Raw genomic sequence first — 20,866 nt, 5'->3', positions numbered from 1 at the left:
TAAGCGTCTCTTGCCATCTGCAGGGCAGCTCTGGTGTCTTGGGCCATGGGCTGCAGCTGATCCTCCACCTCACTGACTCTGCTTTCCACTGCAGTAGTACGTTCACGAATCTTTTGCATATCCTGCCTTAGTAAACCAAACTGCTCCTTCAAAGTGTCCACAGATGCAGTACATTTATTAACTGCTTTAAGTATGTCTGCCAGCGTGGGTTGCACAGCATTCTCAGCTTGTGCGTCTGGGGCCTGCTCGTCCTCCGGTCCCTGGCCTGCTCCTTCTCTGTCCTCCTCCTCCCCCCAGTATAGTGGGACACTGTCGCCCTGTGCTGCGGGTCTAGCCTGGTGCATGGCACCGGAGCGGGACGGTTGTTCTGGCCCCCCCGTTCCAGACATCTTTTGGGCATAGTAAAGCATGTCCCTGGGGGCCTCTTTTCCCTGGGTCTTGGCAGGCTTACCCTGTTTGGGGCCCGTTCTGTCCGCTCCACGAGGCGTCCCTCTGGCAGTTGGCGCGGCGGCGCCATCTTGGGCCTCCATCCCCGCGATCTCCACCTGTCCTTTGCGGGTCTTTCCCCTGGTGCACAACGCCGGTGGTGGTACCGCTGTGGTCCCGGGAGTGCTGGCTTCCAGCATATGGCGGTCTCGAACCGGAATAACGGCCGGGGGAGGATCAATACCGGATCAGCGCTGGGAGCTGTGAGAGATGCGTCCTCTCACATGCCTGTCCTGGCCACGCCCCCCTTAACTCTTGTTTTAAACTCCTGGTTATTAACTCTCCACTTGTAATCAAAAATTCCACTTCTGATCAGAAATTCCACACCAGATCTTAGCAAGGAGCCAGCTCTTATGGAGTTTTTACAGACACTTATATACTCACCTGTTAACAATTAGACACTCCCCTGTTAACAATTAAACACTCCCCTAAATTAGCAGAAAGGAAAAAAAAGCTGTTTAAAAAGTGTCAGAGAAAAAAAGACAAACAATTGAACACTTGCAGCAGAAACAGTTAAAAGCAGCTAAAAGCAAATCCTGGTTATTAACTCTCCACTTGTAATCAAAAATTCCACTTCTGATCAGAAATTCCACACCAGATCTTAGCAAGGAGCCAGCTCTTATGGAGTTTTTACAGACACTTATATACTCACCTGTTAACAATTAGACACTCCCCTGTTAACAATTAAACACTCCCCTAAATTAGCAGAAAGGAAAAAAAAAGCTGTTTAAAAAGTGTCAGAGAAAAAAAGACAAACAATTGAACACTTGCAGCAGAAACAGTTAAAAGCAGCTAAAAGCAAATCCTGGTTATTAACTCTCCACTTGTAATCAAAAATTCCACTTCTGATCAGAAATTCCACACCAGATCTTAGCAAGGAGCCAGCTCTTATGGAGTTTTTACAGACACTTATATACTCACCTGTTAACAATTAGACACTCCCCTGTTAACAATTAAACACTCCCCTAAATTAGCAGAAAGGAAAAAAAAAGCTGTTTAAAAAGTGTCAGAGAAAAAAAGACAAACAATTGAACACTTGCAGCAGAAACAGTTAAAAGCAGCTAAAAGCAAATCCTGGTTACTAACTCTCCACTTGTAATCAAAAATTCCACTTCTGATCAGAAATTCCACACCAGATCTTAGCAAGGAGTTCTTATAACTTCTGCTAGGGGCTCCATGACTAGGTTGAATATTAGGGGTGATAGGGGGCATCCCTGCCTAGTGCCGTTGGTGATTTGGAAGGGCATGGAAAGGGCACCCGCCGAGAGTACTCTGGCTGAAGGGTTGGAGTATAAAGCCATGATGGCATCATGGATGCCACCTACTAAACCAAATTTGTTCAATACTGCCGACACATATCCCCAGTGGACCCTGTCAAACGCCTTCTCTGCATCTAGGGAGAGAAGCAGAGAAGGCGTTCCGGAGGCCTCGATCTGGTGCATGATGTTTATCATCCGTCGCGTGGCGTCTGAGGCCTGGCGTCCCTTGGTGAAACCTGACTGGTCTGGGGAAATTAAAGAGGGGAGAATGAGTTCCAGTCTGTTGGCTATGAGTTTGGCATAAATTTTTAGGTCGACGTTTAGCAGGGAGATGGGGCGGAAATTTTTCGGGGAGATGGGGTCTTTGCCTGGTTTGGGTAAGGTCACTACCGTAGCCGCAAGCATTTCAGCCGGGAAGGATGCTGATCCAGCGGCTGAGTTGAAGGTGCGCTGCAAAGTGGGAGCTAAAAGGAGTTGGAATTTCCGGTAGTATTCCCCGGTGAAGCCATCTGGGCCTGGGGATTTAGAGGAGGGGGGGCCGTTTATCGCTTTAAGGATTTCATCAATCGTGAAGGGGTCGTTCAACGTGGAGAGTTGTGTGGGGGTAACCGATGGGAGATTAACACTATCCAGGAACGTTTGGATCGAGGCAGGAGATGGTTGAGTTGTGGAGGGGTCCTTTTTGAGATTGTAGAGGTCTGCATAGTACGCACTGAATGCATCCGCTATCGATTGAGGTTTAAGGAGCTTTTCTCCGGAGTGGGGGTGGATCAGATAAGGAATTTTCGTTTTGGTCCTGTAGCCTTTGACTCTGAGGGACATTGCTTTCCCAGCTTTATTGCCCGTGGAGTAGCAAGTGGCTTTAAGAAGCTTATATGATTTTTCATGTTTTTCAAGGAGTAGTGCTCTAAGGTCATGTCTTAAAGTAAAGATTTGCGACTGTAGGGACGGGGAGGGGTTGGTTTTGTTAAGGGCCTCCGCCGAGGTCAGGGCGTGTGTGAGTTCGTCCATCTTTTGAGTTCTATGTCTTTTAGCTCTAGCCCCCATTTGGAGGAAGACCCCCCGTATCACAGCCTTGTGGGCATTCCACACCACCAGCGGGTCAGACGTGGGAGTGTGATTGATTGAGAAGTATTCCTCAAGGTTTTTTTTGATGGTGTCTGAGTAGTAGGGAGTATTGAGGAGGTAGTTGTTGGCTCTCCATATATAGGTAGTGGGAAGGGAAGAATTGTCAGAGATGGTGAGACTGATGGGGGCATGATCTGACCAGGTGGTGGTGTGGATTTCAGATCCTAGAACCCTTTGCAATAACCAGCCATCAGTTAAAAATAGGTCAATACGCGAGTAGGTATTGTGACGGGGCGACAAGAACGTAAAGTCCCTCTCACTCGCATGACAGCACCTCCACACATCATACATGCTATGAGAAGAAATGAAAGAGTCCAAGGAAGAAGCACGCCGGGGAGGCCCGGCGGTAGAGTCCATGGCATTGTTAGGGACCTTATTGAAATCCCCACATATGAGTAGGTGTCCAGTTTGGAACTTGCGAATTGCCTTCATCACTTTCCTGAGGAATGTCATTTGGCCCTGATTTGGGACATAGAGGGATACCAGTGTGTACGGTACATTGTTGATGTCACAGTTGAGAAACACATATCTACCATCCTGGTCAGTGACACTTTGGTGTAGTTGGAAGGTGACCAAGTCTCTGATGGCGATCATCACTCCACGTTGTTTCTTGGAAAAGTAGGCTTGAAAGACATGTGGGAACTGTTTGTGGGAGCACTTGGGAGCTGCTTGTAGCGCAAAGTGGGTCTCCTGGACGCACAGAACGTCACAATTGTGGGCAAGTGCTGATGACCACAAAGATGTCCGTTTCGCGGGGTGGTTTAGGCCCTTGGCATTGAGGGAGAGTATTTTGAACCCCATGTTCTGATGTGAGGTGGTAGTAAGAGAGCTTAAAAGTACTTACAGTTGTAGGTGAAGGCCGCTCAAGACCCAGGTAGACAGATAGGGAAGACGAGGTGGTGTGCTTTTCTGGCGTATCAGAAGGTAGGGCAGGATTGAGCCGCTAAGATGTAGGAGACAAAGGTAGAGGTGATTAATCACAATAGGGTATTGAGAGGAGTTCGTGCCTTAGGTTTAGAGGAGAGGTTCACTTGGTACAGTGTATGTAGAGGCAGCGCCGTTAGGTGATCCCTGGTGAGGAGAAAATATCCAATTCAGAAGAAATACAGAAATAAAACAACAAAGAAAAAATGAAAAATGAAAAATGAACCGTAGGGAACAAGAGGTCAACAATCTCCCTGTACAGGGAGTAACGTAGGAATCAGCAACAAACTGCTCAACTCGAGCGGCTGATTAAGTGCAGGGGAGAGTTTTGTGAGCAGTTGGTGGGTCGCATGACCAGACCGGACACATGCGTTGCTCAGCGTAGCGGTCTCGGGTTATTCATTTTGAACTTCCCCTTGTCAGCTCCAAAGGTGAATGGGTTAGGGTAAGAGAGCTGCCGCTCCAGGTGAGCTCACTAGGGTAATTGATGTCCACTCAGAAGCAGATGGGTGCTGGCAATGCACAGGATGTGCAAAAACAATAAGGATATGGACAGCCGCACTCCAGTAACTTGAAAAAAGACGTGCCCTTTATTGGGTACAGGAAAAAATGCACTACAGATATCAGCACACAGTGGGATAAACAGCTGACGCGTTTCGCATTGAGTGTCAATGCTTAATCATAGCTTAGCGTGAATGGGTTAGGGGCCCCGTTGTGTTCAGGCTGGTTGTGGGGGGGATCCGGTAGAATTCCCCAGGAGTGTAGCAGCTTCATACCGCCTTCTAGGGTGGATATGGCGTGTGGGATGCCATTGTGAGTGACCAAGATGGTCGCTGGGTGTCGCCATTTATAGATGATCTTATGGTTATGCAGGGCCTTCGTGATGGTTTTAAGCTGTCTTCTCATCTGGAGTGTGTACTGAGAGAGATCGGCGTACAGCTGGATATCTGAGTATGGCGTCGGGAGCGGGGATACTTCCCTTGCTTTCATTAATATTTGCTCTTTAGCTTGAAAAAAATGAATTCTTAGTAGAACATCTCTAGGTATATCTGCTTCCAAATGGCGGGGCTTGGGGAGCCGATGTATGCGGTCTATAGTGAGTTCAATGGGGGAGAGATCAGGTAGCATGCTGGAGAACATGGTGCTGGCATAGGCATGTAGCTCCTTTGGCTGAACGCTCTCAGGGACCCCGCGTATTTTAATGTTGTTGCGTCTGGAGCGGTCCTCAAGGTCCGCGAGCTTCGCTTTGATCCATAAATTGTCATCCCTTTGCTCAGCATAGCCATCTACTAGCTCGTTTACAGTGTCAGTGCAATCCACCATTTTGTTCTCTATAAATTGCATTCTATTGTCCATATGTTTCATTTCCAGAGAGAATGTGTTGATTAATGAGGATAGGTTAGTCATGAGTGAGGATTGTAATGTCATGAGCATGTCCTTCATCGTGGTGTCTAACACCGGCTGCCCTGTGGTGGGGAATTGAGCAATGGAGGACTGTAGGGAGGATATAGCAGAGTCATTGTGTAGGCTTGTACTCACTGCGATTGAGGCCTGCGTGTGGGGGTCCATCCTCATCTTGGACTTGGCGGGGCTCTGCGTTCCCGGCGTGGCAGGCGAGTTGTCCGGAGGGTAGGAGAGCTGCTGCGGCAGCTTCAGATCCCGTGGATGGGCTGTGGGGAGAGCCGTGTAGTCCAGCATCTGCCGCGCTGTGCTCCCGTCGGCGCCATCTTGGCTTTTCCGGCGGGGCTGGAAGGAGAAGGATTCCAGCCTTTTCGGGCCGCGTTCCTGTGCCCGTTTTCGGGTCATTGTGTCGGCGGGTCCCGGGGGAGTCGGAGACGTGTCCGTGGTGACGCTTTAGAGCAGCGTGGGTGCATATTTACGCTGGGCGCATTTGCCGCTCCCATGCATTTTCTATGCACATATGCAAATGTGGGAGATACGGCGATTCACGAATGTACTTGCGCCCCGGCGTAAAGTTATTGCCCATATATTAGGGGCAACCCATGCAAAGGTATAGACCAGGGAACTCAAGCCATCGTATTTTACGTCGTTTACGTTGGATGTGAATATGGCTGGGCGTAGGTTACGTTCACGCCGTAGGCAGTGATCCGTCGTATCTTAGGCATTCGTTCCGACGTGATTCTGAGCATGCACACTGGGATGCGTCCATGGGATGGTGCATGTGCTGTTCGTTATTCGTATCTGTCTGGTGCTCGGCCCATCATTTGCATGGGGTCACGCCTCATTAGCATGGCTCGCGCCCACTTCCACTTACGACGACTTATGCCTAAGAAACCCAGCGCAGATTTGGCAGCACTGGCTTTGTGAATCCAGTTCTTGTCTCTCTGCGCTGTGTCGGCGTAGCGTAAATAAGATACGCTACGGCGGCATAAATATGCGCCGATGTATGTGAATCTGGGCCTTGGTTGGTAGAATTTCGAAACCAATGGTGGCACCATCTAATCACAAAACATGCAGAACTTCTGATTTTAAAAATATTTTTGGGGGGAATTTGACCTACATTAAAACTCTACTTGTCTACTTAAATTGCATATAAATAATACAATAAGAATCATGTGTTACATCAATTCAACCATCCAATTTTTTTTTTTTTTTTTTTTTATAAAATGTGGGGAATTTTAAACCACATCTCTAGTTCCACAAATTCCCAGTTCATGAACAAATGATGATGCCTTATGAAAAGTACTATTTATAAAATAATAACTAGTTCTCAAAAGTCCCATAAAAGTGTGTCATAATCAAAAAAAAAATTAAGAAAGTGCTAATATGGCAGATGGTAGTCAGTGCTGGAAAGTCCTAAATATATCTTCACAAAAATATAAAAAAATGGTGATCCAATCCACTTTACACTCACAACGAGCGGGCGCAACGTAACTTTTCCGATTTAAGTTACACCGTCGCAAATTGCCCAATTTAGTGCCCGATTCAAAAAAGCACTAACCTGGAAATTTGCTGCGTTGTATCCTAAATCAGTCCGGCGCAAGGCGGGCCAATATAAATGGGGCGAGTCCCATTTAAATTAGGCGCCCTCCCGCGCCGGACGTACTGCGCATGCTCCCGACGCTATTTTACCGACGTGCTTTGCGCAAAGTTACATTGCCCCAAGGTTTTGTGAATCGCGACGGGTAAAAAAGAGTTGCGGCGGGAAAAATAAAACATTTAAAAAAAAATTGACAGCGACGCGGGAAAGACGGGTATACTTTTACATGGTGTACTAACTTTACACTTTGTAAAAGCAGCCCTATCTTTGCGACGGCAAACTAACAGTTACGGCAACTTCATGAAGGGAAAAACCTTCTTGGATCTCCGTAAGTGCTAATTTGCATACCCGACGCTGGTTTACGACGAGAAATGCCCCCAGCGGCGGCCGCGGTACTGCATCCTAAGATCCGACAGTGTAAAACAATTACACATGTCGGATCTTAGGGATATCTATGCGTATCTGATTCTATGAATCAGCCGCATAGATAGAAACCGGGATACGACGGCGTATCAGCAGATACGCCGTCGTAACCCTTTTGTGGATCTGGCCCTAATTTCTTACTGGACCTTTGAATGTTTCTGCCACTCCATTGAACTGTTTAATATAATCTAATATAACTTAATATAACTTTTCAAACATACTTTCACTTTTCACTATCATCAGTACACGATTTGACCTCACTAATGATTAGAAAATCAAATGAACGTTCTTAAAACAAACAATTTTGATTTAAATTCTACTGGTTTATGGCCAGCTAGCTTTGATCATTGTCTGTAAATTTCACAATGACTAAAGCCACTTGAATGTCACAAAGAGAACATTTGCACTTGACTCTATTTATTGTTGTTCTTTGCATAAATATGTGGTTTATCACTACATTGCAAAATACCCTATGAAGAACCATGAAGTGTGTTGCACATTTTGGGTTAGCTAATAAAGGCTATTATTTGACTCCAAACTTTGTCTGCTTCAAGCAATGTCACACTCAGAAAAAAAAAATTCCTTGTATGGATATGCCATCAAGATGTTTAAACATGTGCATTGCAAAATGTAGTCATGAAAAGTCTCACAAAACGTTTGGCATGCACTGTGTTGTACATCAACATTCTTCATATTCTGGCCATTTTGTGAATGATCAGATCAAATCAGAGCAGAATGATCTGTGAATCAGCAAATGTACCAGTGAGACATGTGGCTTTCATTCCTTATGTAGGGTTCTAAATATAGATGCACAGCATCTGGTGGCTGTGTCATACCTTATTAATACAAAGCAGATCGCAGACTATATTTCTGCATTGAATGACAGCCTGTTATTAATTAGGACTTGTTTTTTCTTCTTTTGTAAAATTAAGACACAATAAAATTTGCCATATGCTTTTTGCAATGTCCAGACCGGGCCGAGTTCTGTAGACCCAATAGATTGGAGCTTTCCTAGGCAAATATTCAAGACATTGCAACTTTTCTTACGTACATGTGGCCACAACCCGTTAATAAGAGATACTTGCAACCCAGTACAGACCAGTACAGAGCAGCAAAAGCGGTCTACAGCCAGCTGTTATACAACCAATCCAGCACCCAGTTGGTGATTGTTTTTGGTCATTCTGGGAATACTCTCTGATATGAGTGCATACATTTGGGACCCATAAGCACTAAGGGTGGGACAAAAAATGCATTTCAGTGCCTGCTTTTGCCCCTTTTGCCCCACACTGGGTCGATATATAGAAGGTGGATTGGCATTGTTCTGGAAATACAAAATCGGGGGGAAGCTCCTCGAAGTAGTTGGATAATCATAGAATTAGTCAGATGGTGGGAGATAAAGTGGGTCTGTAATACTAGGTAGCGGACTGTCTGATACGTTTTCTGTGACAAATATACAGTATCTCACAAAAGTGAGTACACCACTCACGTTTTTTTGTAAATATTTTATTATATCTTTTCATGTGACAACACTGAAGAAATTAGTCTGTCCTTGCTATAATGTAAAGTAGTGAGTGTACAGCTTGTGTAACAGTGTCAATTTGCTATCCCCTCAAAATAACTCAACACACAGCCATTAACCTCCCTGGCGGTATGATTCTTTCAGAAAAAAAGGTGCTGAAAGCGGTACCATTATTTGCAAGGAAATTTGGTGATTTGTACTGTAGGCCTGTAATTCATAGGAAGAACTCACTTAAAGTGGTTGTAAACCCACTTTTTGTACTTTTACCTACTGTACAGGTAAGCCTATAACAAGGCTTACCTGTAGGTAAGGAGAATATCTCCTAAACCTGCACGGTTTAGGAGATATTCCCCTTGCAATGCGCCGCTGCACATGCTGAGTTTTAAATCTCCCGCGCGCACACGTGACGTCATTGCCGCTCCAGCCAATCACAGCGCTGGAGCGGCGATACCCGGAAGACACGCCAAGGCAAGATGAAATCTCGCTCGGCGTGAACCAGGTAAGTGCTACGCACCTCGTTCCGAGGTAAGTATTTCATAATGAGCTAATATGCGGTGCATATTAGCTCATTATGACTTTTCCCTTACAGGAGAAAAAAAATAATAATTTCATGCGGGTTTACAACCGCTTTAAATCTGACCAAACAAGAGTATAGTAGGCATCCCGGGTATGATTTTTTTTTTAAAACAAAAATTATAAATTATAATATAATAAATAATTATAAATAATTATAACAAATAATAATCTAATTATAATAAAAATTATTCAATAATGTAATCAACTCAAAATCACTGAAATTTGCTCAGTTGCAGAATTGTCGCTGTCATTACTTTTATTTTTTGATGACGAATTTCCCCACAAATCGCTATCGCACAATTCTGCAAGTGATTATAATTTATTATCGCTGTTTTCTAGCTGCTCTAAAACCATTTTTGACATAAAGGGACACTTTTGGTTGCTGTAGACAATCTACAGTTTGCAGGCAGAAAACAGTTTTTATTATATAAAAGTACATGTAGGCCACTAGGCATACCACTAGGGACAAGGGGGGTGTGTATTTTTTACATACAGTACTAAGATTACAGTATACTGTATGTATTGTGTTTGTTTACCTTTTTGAATTTGGCGCCGTTCTCTGCTCCCGTGTGTCGTAACGTCGCAGGGAACGGAGATTGGCGGCACAGGAGGACACTGTGTGAATTGAGCGAGGTCCCGCTCGCTCACACAGCGCGGTGGCATCGCTGGATCCAGGGACAAGGTAAGTAAACCAAGCCTGTGGATTCAGCGAGGCGAGCTTGAGTCTGACTCGGGGTTACCGATCGTAGCCAAAAAATCTCACCCGAGTCAGACTCGGGAACACCGCCAGGGGGGTTAATATCTAAACCACTGGCAACAAAAGTGAGTACACCTCTAAATGAAAATGTCCAAATTGGGCCCAATAAGCCATTTTCCCTCCCCAGTGTCATGTGACTACAAATTCTCTGGTGTGAATGGGGAGCAATGTGTGAAATTTGGTGTTATCTCTCTCAATCTCTCATACTGGTCACTGGAAGTTCAACATAGCACCTCATGGCAAAGAACTCTCTGAGGATCTGAAAAAAAAATTTGTTGCTTAACATAAAGAGGACCCTAGGCTATAAGAAGATCGCCAAGACCCTGAAACTGAGCTGCAGCATGGTGGCCAAGACCATACAGTGGTTTAACAGGACAGGTTCCACTCAGAACAGGCCTCACCATGGCAGACCAAAGAAGTTGAGTGCACGTGCTCAGCGTCATATCCAGAGGTTGTCTTTGGAAAATAAAAGGTATGAGTGCTGCCAGTATTGCTGCAGAGCTTGAGGGGGTGGGTAGGGGGGGTCAGCCTGTCAGATGTCAGACAATACGCTGCACACTGAATCAAATTGGTCTGCATGGCTGTTGTCCAGAAAGAAGCCTCTTCTAAAGATTATGCACAAGAAAGCCTGCAAACAGTTTGCTTAAGACAAGTATACTAAGGACATGGATTACTGGAACCATGTCCTGTGGTCTGATGAGACCAAGATAAACCTATTTGGTTCAGAATGTGTCAAGCGTGTGTGGTGGCAACCAGGTGAGGAATACAAAGACAAGTGTCTTGCCTACAATCAAGCATGCTGGTGGGAGTGTCATGGTATGGGGCAGCATGAGTGCTGCCGACACTGGGGAGCTACAATTTATTGAGGGAGCCATGAACGCCAACTTGTACTGTGACATACTGAAGCAGAGTATGATCCCCTTCCTTCAGAGACTGGGCCACAGGGCAGAATTCCAACATGATAACGACCCCAAACACACCTCCAAGATGACCACTGCCTTGCTAAAGAAGCTGAGGGTAAAGGTGATGGACTGGCCAAGCATGTCTCCAGACCTAAACCCTATTGAGCATCTGTGGGGCATCCTCAAACGGAAGGTGGAGGAGTGCAAGGTCTCTAACATCCACCAGCTCTGTGATGTTGTCATGGAGGCCTGGAAGAGGACTCCAGTGGCAACCTGTGAATCTCAGGTCAACTCCATGCCCAAAAGGGTTAAGGCAGTGCTGGGAAATAATGATGGCCACACAAAATATTGACAATTTGGGCCCAATTTGGACATTTTTTTGTGTACTCATTTTTCTTGCCAGCGGTTTAGACATTAATGGCTGTGTTTTGAGTTATATTAATGGGAAAGGAAATTTACACTGTTTTACAAGCTGTACTTTAATTTCTTCAGTGTTGTCACATATAATAAAATATTTACAAAAATGTTAGGGGTGTACTCACTTTTGTGAGATACTGTAAAGCTTCGTACACACGACCGAGTTTCTCGGCAAAAACCAGCAAGAAACTTGCTGTGAGATATTTTTTTGCGGAGGAAACTGGTCGTGTGTACATTTTCGTCGAGGAAACTGTCGAGAAACTCGACGAGCCAAAAAGAGAGCATGTTCTCTTGACAGGAATGAAGAAAATTGGCTTGTCGAGTTCCTCGACAGCCTAACAAAGAACTCGATGAGGAAAACTGTGTTTCGCCCGTCAAGTTCCTCGGTTGTGTGTACGAGGCTTAAGGAGATATGAAATTTAGTTTCCTTGGAGCAGTGAGGGCCTCAAGTATCTGAAAAAAATTATATAATTTCCTCATTTATTTCTGATATTGGAAGAGAGAAGTACTGTAAATGCAAAAAAATAAATAAAAAAACTAGACAAATATTCATGTGTGACACAAAAGAAGCCATTTTAGGCAACACTGTCAGCTTCAAAAACAGTTACAAGCATCACTAGAATGTTTAGCATCTAACAATTTTGGACATATCAAATGCCCCTTAAAGTGGTTTTAAAACCTTTTAATGCATTCTATGCATTAATCACTTAAAGACCAGCCGCCGCAGTTGTACTTCCTGAGAAAATCGCTGTCAATGTACGTTGGGCGCTTCAAGAGCTTTAGGGAGCGAGCATGATGCTGAAGCCAATGTGCGTGGCCGGCAGCTACGACGCCCGCCAGCCACCTGCGATCCCTCGTGAGAGAGACAGAACAGGGATCTGTCAATGTAATTGTAAACAGACAGATCTCCGTTCTGTCAGGGGGGGGGAGACAGATCTGCTGTTCCTAGTGATTACAAACAGCAATCTGTCGCCTTCTCCAGTCACTACACTCCCCCCACAGTTAGAAACACCTCCCTAGGTAACACTTAACCACCTTGATTAGTGTTAACCCCTTCCCTGCCAGTGACATTTATATAGCAATCAGTGGCTGTTTTTAGCACTGATCACTGTATAAATGTAACTGGTCCCAAAAAAGTGTCAAAAGTGTCCTATCTGTCCACTGCAATGTTGCAGTTCGGCTAAAAATCGCTGATTGAAAAAAATAATAATAAAAATGGCATAAATCTAGCCTCTATTTTGTAGACGCTTTAACTTTTGCGCAAACCAATCAATATACGCTTATTGCGATTTTTTTTTTACCAAAAATATGTAGGAGAATACATATTGGCCTAAACTGATAAAGAAATTAGATTTTTTAATTTTTCTGTGGGGATATTTATTATAGCAAAAAGTTTAAAATATTGTTGTTTTTTACAAAATTGGCGGCCTTTTTTGGTTTATAGCGGAAAAAAAAATACGGAGGTGATCGAATACCATCAAAAGAAAGCTCTATTGGGGAAAAAAGGGCATACATTTTGTTTGGGTACAGAGTTGCATGACCGTGCAATTGTCAGTTAAAGCTATGCAGTGCCGTATCGCAAAACAAATCAGAAATCCTTCCGAACTAGTTAAGGTAAAAAAATTCTGCATGCAGCTCCCTTTCCCTAGCCCCCCTTTATACTTACCTGAGTCCCATCTCGAGCCAGCATTGTGTCAAGAGCAGAGTCTCTCTGCTATCTCCCTCCCATTGGCTCCTGCTGCTGTCAATCAAGGAGGGAGCAGGGGGTGGGGCCAAGCTACACTCTGTGTGTTCTTCGGACACACCAAGCTGACTTGGTAGCAAAAACAAACATGTACCGCTAGAACAAGTGGGGGGGTATGGGTTGTTAGCACCAGTGAGGGATCACAGAAAAGGAGGACTGGGGCTGTGCAAAACCATTGCCCAGAGTAAGTATAACATGTTTGTTATTTAAAAAAATTATAATAATGTGATCCTTTACAATAACTTTAAGAGCTGAAGTGAGGTTCCATCTCTGTTAGGAACCCATTCTTATATTTCCTTTGTCTAGATTTCAGTTTACATCCTGTGTGATCACTGGGACAGGCAGTGAACAGAATTTCTAGAGGAAGGAATAAACATAAACTGTAGTTAAGTAGAAAGAGTTTAATATTTCAATAAGCTTTGTTTTTTTGGTTTTTTTGTATTGCTATCTTCGTCTTTAATAAGAAGGGGACGTTTAAGAGACATCATACACTGTATTTTAATTTAAGAAAAAACTTTTGGATGGGCATCTTAGCAAACACAATATATAGGGAATTAAGAAGTGGTGGAGCCATAATACACACACACCCAAACAGGTTGAACTGCATTAACTGGTGCCTTTATTCAACTTTATCAACTATGCAAACTATATTTACATTGCTTTATTTTTATTAGGCTAATAAACAGATTCAAGAAGCTGGAGCAAGAAGTACAGCTTCTATAATAATTGCCCTGACGGATGGTAAGCTCGCTGACCAGATCCCTATTCTGACTATAAAGGAGGTAAGTGCTAGCTTGTTCTATGCATTCTCCTTATACTTACTTGAAACTCTTTTTTATTGATTTTTTTGTGTTTTTAATACAGGCTGACAAAGCCCGGGATATGGGATCAAGAGTATACTGTGTAGGGGTTCTTGACTTCAAGTTTGATCAGGTAAACATTATAAAACACATTAAATGTTACATATGCTGTAAAAAAAACTTTCATATACCATTAGGTGTAGGCTAAAATTAACAATTTAGGATGAATCTGTGAATATGATTGGTTAGCAACAAGAGTTCATGGTTACTTCAGACTTGACTCCACATACTGCCTTACTTATTTGCAGTGGTAATCAAACAATTATCAGAAATGACTGATGCATCTATCCTCCTTTGGGATGCTACACATGGGTAGGGCAGGGTTATGGTTTATCTAGTTTAAAATTTTTCCAAACCTGATTAAAGCACCCTTATTTATTGGAGCAGCCCAAAATGTATGAGATCTTGCAAACTGCAGTAACCCATAGCATCTATTAAATTGAAAGTTTGTCTAAATCCAGAAACTAAGGGCCAGATCCACAACGAGCAGGCGCAACGTAACTTTTCCGATTTAAGTTACACTGCCGCAAATTGCCCAAGTTAGTGCCCGATCCCGGTTTTGTGAATCGCGATGGGTAAAAAAGAGTTGCGGCGGGAAAAATAAAACATTTTAAAAAAATTTGACAGCGACGCGGGAAAGACGGGTATACTTTTACATGGTGTACTAACTTTACACTTTGTAAAAGCAGCCCTATCTTTGCGACGGCAAACTAACACTTACGGCGACTTCGCGAAGGGAAAAACCTTTGTGGATCTCCGTAAGTGCTAATTTGCATACCCGACGCTGGTTTACGACGAGAAATGCCCCCAGCGGCGGCCGCGGTACTGCATCCTAAGATCCGACAGTGTAAAACAATTACACATGTCGGATCTTAGGGATATCTATGCGTAACTGATTCTATGAATCAGCCGCATAGATAGAAACAGGGATACGACGGCGTATCTGCTGATCGTAACCCTTTTGTGGATCTGGCCAATTATGTAATACTGCAGCTTTCCTTAGATGCGGTAGCTGCATTCGTTTTCCAGGTTTTTACCCTCTATTTTCTCTTGGTGAGCCTACAAATAACTTGCTTCCTGTTCTTTTAATGTATACACTCATTTAACCATTGTATCTCTAAAAGGAAAGAGAAAAAGTTTATCAGGAGAAAAATAAATACACACACAGATATTTTGTGTGTAAACTAAATCTGCTGTCTGTTTACACCCAACTGCCCTTCAATCTGATTCACCTTGATGGACAGGGATGGAATCCCTTCTTTGTTTCCTTTAGAGGACCAGATCAGATTAGAGGTAGGCAAGTGTAAACAGTCACAAGTCCGTTACACCTGCCAATCCATAGAGATAAATGGACGGTCTGATCAGGTCTGCCTGAAAAACTGACAGGAGGAGCTGATTGGACTTTTTTGTGTGTAAGGGGCCTGACAAGATCTCTTCACATGGAGGGGATACCCTCCCAACCATAGACAGTTGTCACCAAAACAGGATTACTCATTGAAAGATTTTTCCTCACCTTTTGTTCCTTTGACAACTCAAAAATGTTTGATTTCTGATCACTTTGACAATAGTCAGCGGAACAAACAATAAGGACACTGCAAGGACACAGACAGCAATACAAATCTGACAAGGATTCTATCACTTCCACGTTCTATTCTAAACCAATGAAAAACAGTTTTTTCACTTTATCTAAGATGACTAAAGTAATATTTGGTTACTGTGATTAATAAGAATGCTATTTGTAAATACTTACTGGGTAGTTATAATTGTGTGTTATGATGATTACCAATGAAATTCATGTTTTAAATTTCACAACTGGTAAAAATACAGCACATTACAGGGCAGTTCAAATAAAATAAAAAAATCCAGCAGCATCTGTTCACTATAGACTTTCTACCTTATTGCAGATCATGGCTGAACTGTAGTGTGTTATTTTGAACAGCAGCAAAGTGAACAGCAGCAAAGTGTGACACAGCTGGACTGGATAATGGCATGATAAAGCATGTGTCAGCGTGAAGAAAACTTCCATTTATTCATTGTCAATAGGCCATAGTTTTGGACTTTTAAATTTACTGAATTTAAAACTGTACTAAACTTTATCATATAAACACTGTAGCCATATTTAGACTTTATTGTTATTATCAATGCAACATAAACGTGTGCATCTACCGGCATTTCTTAAAACTGTCAAAATGTCTCTAACAATATTTTCTTACTAAACACTTTTCATTTATTTCCTCAAGCTGATAAAAATTGCTGACTCCCAAGAACACGTGTTTGCTGTTGATGGTGGATTTAAAGCTTTAGGAGGGATCATTAATTCCGTAAGTATGACAAAGGAAATGGATGGGTTGTAAATTTCCAAGTGGAGTTAAGTTAGTCTTCATGCATACATTTAGTAAATGTATTTTTCCTACAATCTTACATTACCGTATATACTAGAAAAAAATATTTTTATTCACCTAATCTAATATGCAATTTAGACAATATAGAGAGTTTATTTATTTGCTTTGAAACCAGATCACATACTGATATGATGAATTTGTTTTGTTTTTAGTTTATTAATTTAGTTTCATTTTTATGAAAAATGTATAGTTGAATAAGACATCAAGGACTTGTTTAATTTCATGAGAATAATTGGTCAGGTGTTACTGCTGATTATGCATTCATACCCTTAATGGGGTGTTCTGTTATATTGACATCATCTGTGTAACAAGTGGCTTGTCCTGCTAGATCTTATAGAAGCAGTAATATTTTACTGTTGATTTTAGTTACAATTGGGCCTCAACCTTCATTAATGAGGCTGAGTTACTAAAGAAGTTGAGAGCCTTCACACAATAAATTGTGTACATTTTTACTTTAATCATTCAATCATGTGCAAAAGAAATAAGTAACTGGAGTTTCATTTTCATGTGATTTGCATGCAGTTTTTTTTTAATTTTGATTCGGGGTAATGGACTGGGGGGAACTGCTGTTTTTTTCAAAGACTTGTATCTGTCACCAAAGACCACACTAGACTGATGTCTACTAAAGGAATATTTCACTTTAAGCATTATTAAAATCACTGCTCCCCAAGAAAAACTGCAGTTTTTAAAACTTTTTTTTTGCATTGATACATGTCCCCTGGGGCATTTTTTGACAATAACTTGCATATTAACCTTTAAAATTAGAACTCATGTTCAAGTCAAACTCATGTTCGACCCGAACATAAAGCTCATCCCTATTTACATACCTTTTATGATTTTTATTTTGGTTAAGTTTTAAATAGGTGTCCTTTTGTGCGCGTAAGGAAGTGCACCATTGCATTTTTAGTCCACTAGACCCTGTAAACAACAAGTATTTCACAAAAGAATGCTGATCAATTTAGTAAAATACTGTTTTTTTTTTTTTTTACATTAACCCAAAATTAGATGTATATAACTATATATATGATTGGCATGGTCTTCCAGAGTCACACTTGAAATAATCAAATATGACTTACTAACATCTTTGTTTGTTATAACTAGTTGTTATAATCTTTGTTAGTGGTTTACCTTAGTAAATCATGGTGCATAAGGTGCTGTTATGGCACATGTTCAATATGCAGATGTTTGGCTGGCAGCACATGAAAGCATATAATGCTTAACATGAGTTGTCTGTCTATGCTATCTATGAATTCATAGAACTTGTGCTCTCACCTATTTATAGGTCTTTGATTTGTTGCATATTTACGCTGGCCGCTAGGTGGCGCTTCCGTAGTTTTCGGCGTAGAGTATGCAAATGACCTAGATACGCCGATTTACAAATGTACGTACGCCCGGCGCTATTTTTTTACTTTGTTTACGTTAGTCTTTTTCGGCGTAAGGTTACTCCTGCTAATAGGAGGCGTACGCAATGTTAAGTATGGCCGTCGTTCCCGCGTCAAAATTTAACATGTTTTGGTCGTTTGCGCAAGTCGTTTGCGAATAGGGCTTTGCGTAAATTATGTCCACGTCGAAAGCATTGACGATTTGCGGCGGAATTTCGAGCATGCGTACTGGGATTCTTTCACGAACGGCGCATGCGTCGTTGGTTAAAAACGTCATTTACGTGGGGTCATGTTTTATTTACATAAAACACGCCCACCTCTAGCAAATTTGAATTCGGCGTGCTTACGCCGGCTGATTTACGCTACGCCGCCGCAACTTACGGAGCAAGTGCTTTGTGAATACTGCACTTGCCCGTGTAAGTTGCGGCGGCGTAGCGTAAATAACATACGCTTCGCCGGCACAAACTTACGGCGGGCTACTTGAATCTAGCCCATTGTCTTTTAATCTTAGAAATCCAATGTAGTAATGCAGACTTTTGTATGTAGTTTATGTTTATCAGCTATGTTAGAAGACGATTGGAGAAAACATTATTTTTCATGTTTTCTTTGAGAAACAACATGTATTTTACTGTTGCACATTATTCTCGTTCGCTGTCTATATCACCTGTCAATTATCTTTATTTGATGCAGTGAGATGTATTTTGCTAAAAGCTTAGATGTATTTCCTGCCCGAGGGTTACAATAAATTCAGTTGTGGTCTGTTTTATTTCCTTTTTAAGCTCTTCACCTCTGAGACATGTTTTGCTGTTGGAGCAACATTACTTGTGTGGCAGTAAAGTTACAAATTTTATATTTAAAACATACTATATTATGTTAGCTACCACACAGGGATTCAGTGCATCACACAGTGGGATATCAATGAACAAGCTACACTGATTAAAGAGACCCTGGGGTAGTTAACTTATTATTTTATGCAAGTCATTTTTAGCTTTGTGCAGTGCCGAGCTTTTGAAAAATTTACCAGCGAACCAAAAAGGTACATGTTCATTTGTTGATGTTGAATGGAATGCTTATTCATACTCTCAGTTTCAGTAGTTCCCACACTTCTCACTGTCTTTGGCACAGTAACAAATACAAGTCTTGAAAAAATTGGTAGAAAGTCCCATCACAGGTCATGAAAAATGTTTAATGTTTTATATTGGTGCTCAATATTAGAAAAAGGCTACTAATGACTTATATCAATGGTCATTATTACTAGATTATAATTAGTGATTTATGTTGTGCAGTAATTCCAGTGAGGTAGTACAAGCTTTTTAGATTAGCAAATACTTGGCATAGCCTTTTTTCATACCTGGACCTACTGTAGCTGGGAGAATATGGGGTCAGCGTGTAATGTGTCCTTGAGAACTAAACACTGCATGCCTTGATCTCCTTGACAACCTTGGTGTAACGTGAGTTAGCCACAGAGTGCATTGCAGATCCAAGACCATGCTGCATCTGCTGGTGGAAGCCTGTGCCTATAGACCCCCTAGGGGGTATGCCCAGGGCCATCTTTTCCATTGGGCACGCTGGGCAGTTGCCCGGGGGCCCCGCTTGCCTGGGGGGCCCCACCGGCTGCCCAGCAACTCCAGTAGAGTGGAGAGTGACGGGTTAGAACTGCCCATGCCCAGTTTGCGGAAATCACAGAGAAGATCCGGTCCTCCACGAGTGCGGGGGGTTGCTGATGTAAGGGGGGAGTGAATGCAAAAATGTAAGGGGGTCTCTGGTCACCAGAGTGCCCCCCACATCAGAGTTCCCCTTTACATCAGAGTCTGCAGGATTCGCCCTTACAATGCAAGGGGGAACTCAGTGTGCGGACCCTGATGTAAGTGGGAAAGAGAAAGCAGTGGACTCTGATATAAGGTGGTCGCTGGTCACCAGAGCCCCCCTCCACATCAGAGTTCCCTCCTTAGATCATGATCTGCAGCGTTCCCCTTTACATAAGAGTTCCCTTTCACTGTAAGGGGGAATCCTGCAGACTCTGATGTAAGAGGAAACTCTGTGCTTGGCTGGGTTATAGTAACCTGACCTTCATGTCAATGAAGACATTTATTTATTTTTTTACTTTTGTTTAACTTAAACACATTGCTAATAGCACTAGCTACTGTATATGTTTATAGTTTAAACATTGAAAACTGTAATTTTAGGTACTTTTTTTGCACTGGCAGTAAAAAATGTGGTTCTGCCAGTAAATGTTATGATTTTTGTCAGTAAATTCTCGTGCGTAGACAGGGCCCCAGTGCACTGTATTGCCCGGGGGCCTATAATGCTCTTAAGATGACACTGGGTATGCCCACGGGAGGGACATAGTCTGTATGGCATGCACCTGATATTTTTCATTGGCTACTTGCTGCCAATCCAGACTACCTTTTTTGAGTAAAAGGGCTTGTCCTTGCCTTTTTAGCAACCAGCACCCTTTTGAGTAAACTTTTCTACATTTGTTGCATATGCTTTGTGAAACACACTAATTTTGGTACCGCAGAGCAATTTATATTTGTCATTGATGCCAAGTAAGGCTGACCATGGATGTTTCAAACCTTAGCAGGAACTGAACCATGATTTGAACCATGTATGGGCAGGCTGAATGTACCAAGTTGATCAATCAACTTGGGTACGACCAACCTGCCAGATTTTGCTTGTGATTATCACTAGCAGCTACTATAGCGACTAGCATAAATCGCAATGTTTTCACAATGGCTCAGAAGGAGGGATTCCCCTGTCAGCACTGTTTGTGTTGATGGGATGCAAATTTGCAGTCTATGGCCTGCAACACATTCTCAGGTTGTAACCCCAACCTCTACATGCACTGTATCTCTTCCTTAGTTTTAACTGGCTCTCCACAAGTTTCTGGACACCTCCTACTTAGTGCTGGATCACAGACAGCATTAACCCTTCCTGATCCTGAATTGTTTGCGTGGGTACCCCTTGTGGGAATGCCTCATTTGTATATTTAGTACGGCAGATCATAAGAACAAAGGTAGATATCCTGTGGGCCTTGGCAGTATGATTTACTAACAGTTCTTTTGGACTTGCAGTGTACCATCTAG

At 42.7% G+C, this 20,866-nt stretch overlaps 1 protein-coding gene across 4 annotated transcripts in view; it reads left to right on the top strand.

The window, feature by feature from the left end:
* The window catches only part of ANTXR2 (ANTXR cell adhesion molecule 2), a 362,866-nt gene that overhangs the window by 107,542 nt on the left and 234,458 nt on the right, over window positions 1–20,866 (top strand). For all 4 annotated transcript variants that reach the window (XM_040325040.1, XM_040325021.1, XM_040325013.1 and 1 more), the window contains exons 6-8: window positions 13,811–13,918; window positions 14,001–14,069; window positions 16,237–16,317. In XM_040325040.1, the coding sequence (XP_040180974.1) occupies window positions 13,811–13,918; window positions 14,001–14,069; window positions 16,237–16,317 (258 nt within the window). The remainder of the gene's footprint in view (window positions 1–13,810; window positions 13,919–14,000; window positions 14,070–16,236; window positions 16,318–20,866) is intronic.

This window comes from Rana temporaria, chromosome 1, assembly GCF_905171775.1.
Source record: "Rana temporaria chromosome 1, aRanTem1.1, whole genome shotgun sequence".
Classification (NCBI taxonomy): Eukaryota; Metazoa; Chordata; class Amphibia; order Anura; family Ranidae; genus Rana; species Rana temporaria.
This window is presented reverse-complemented; position numbering and strand designations above follow the sequence as displayed.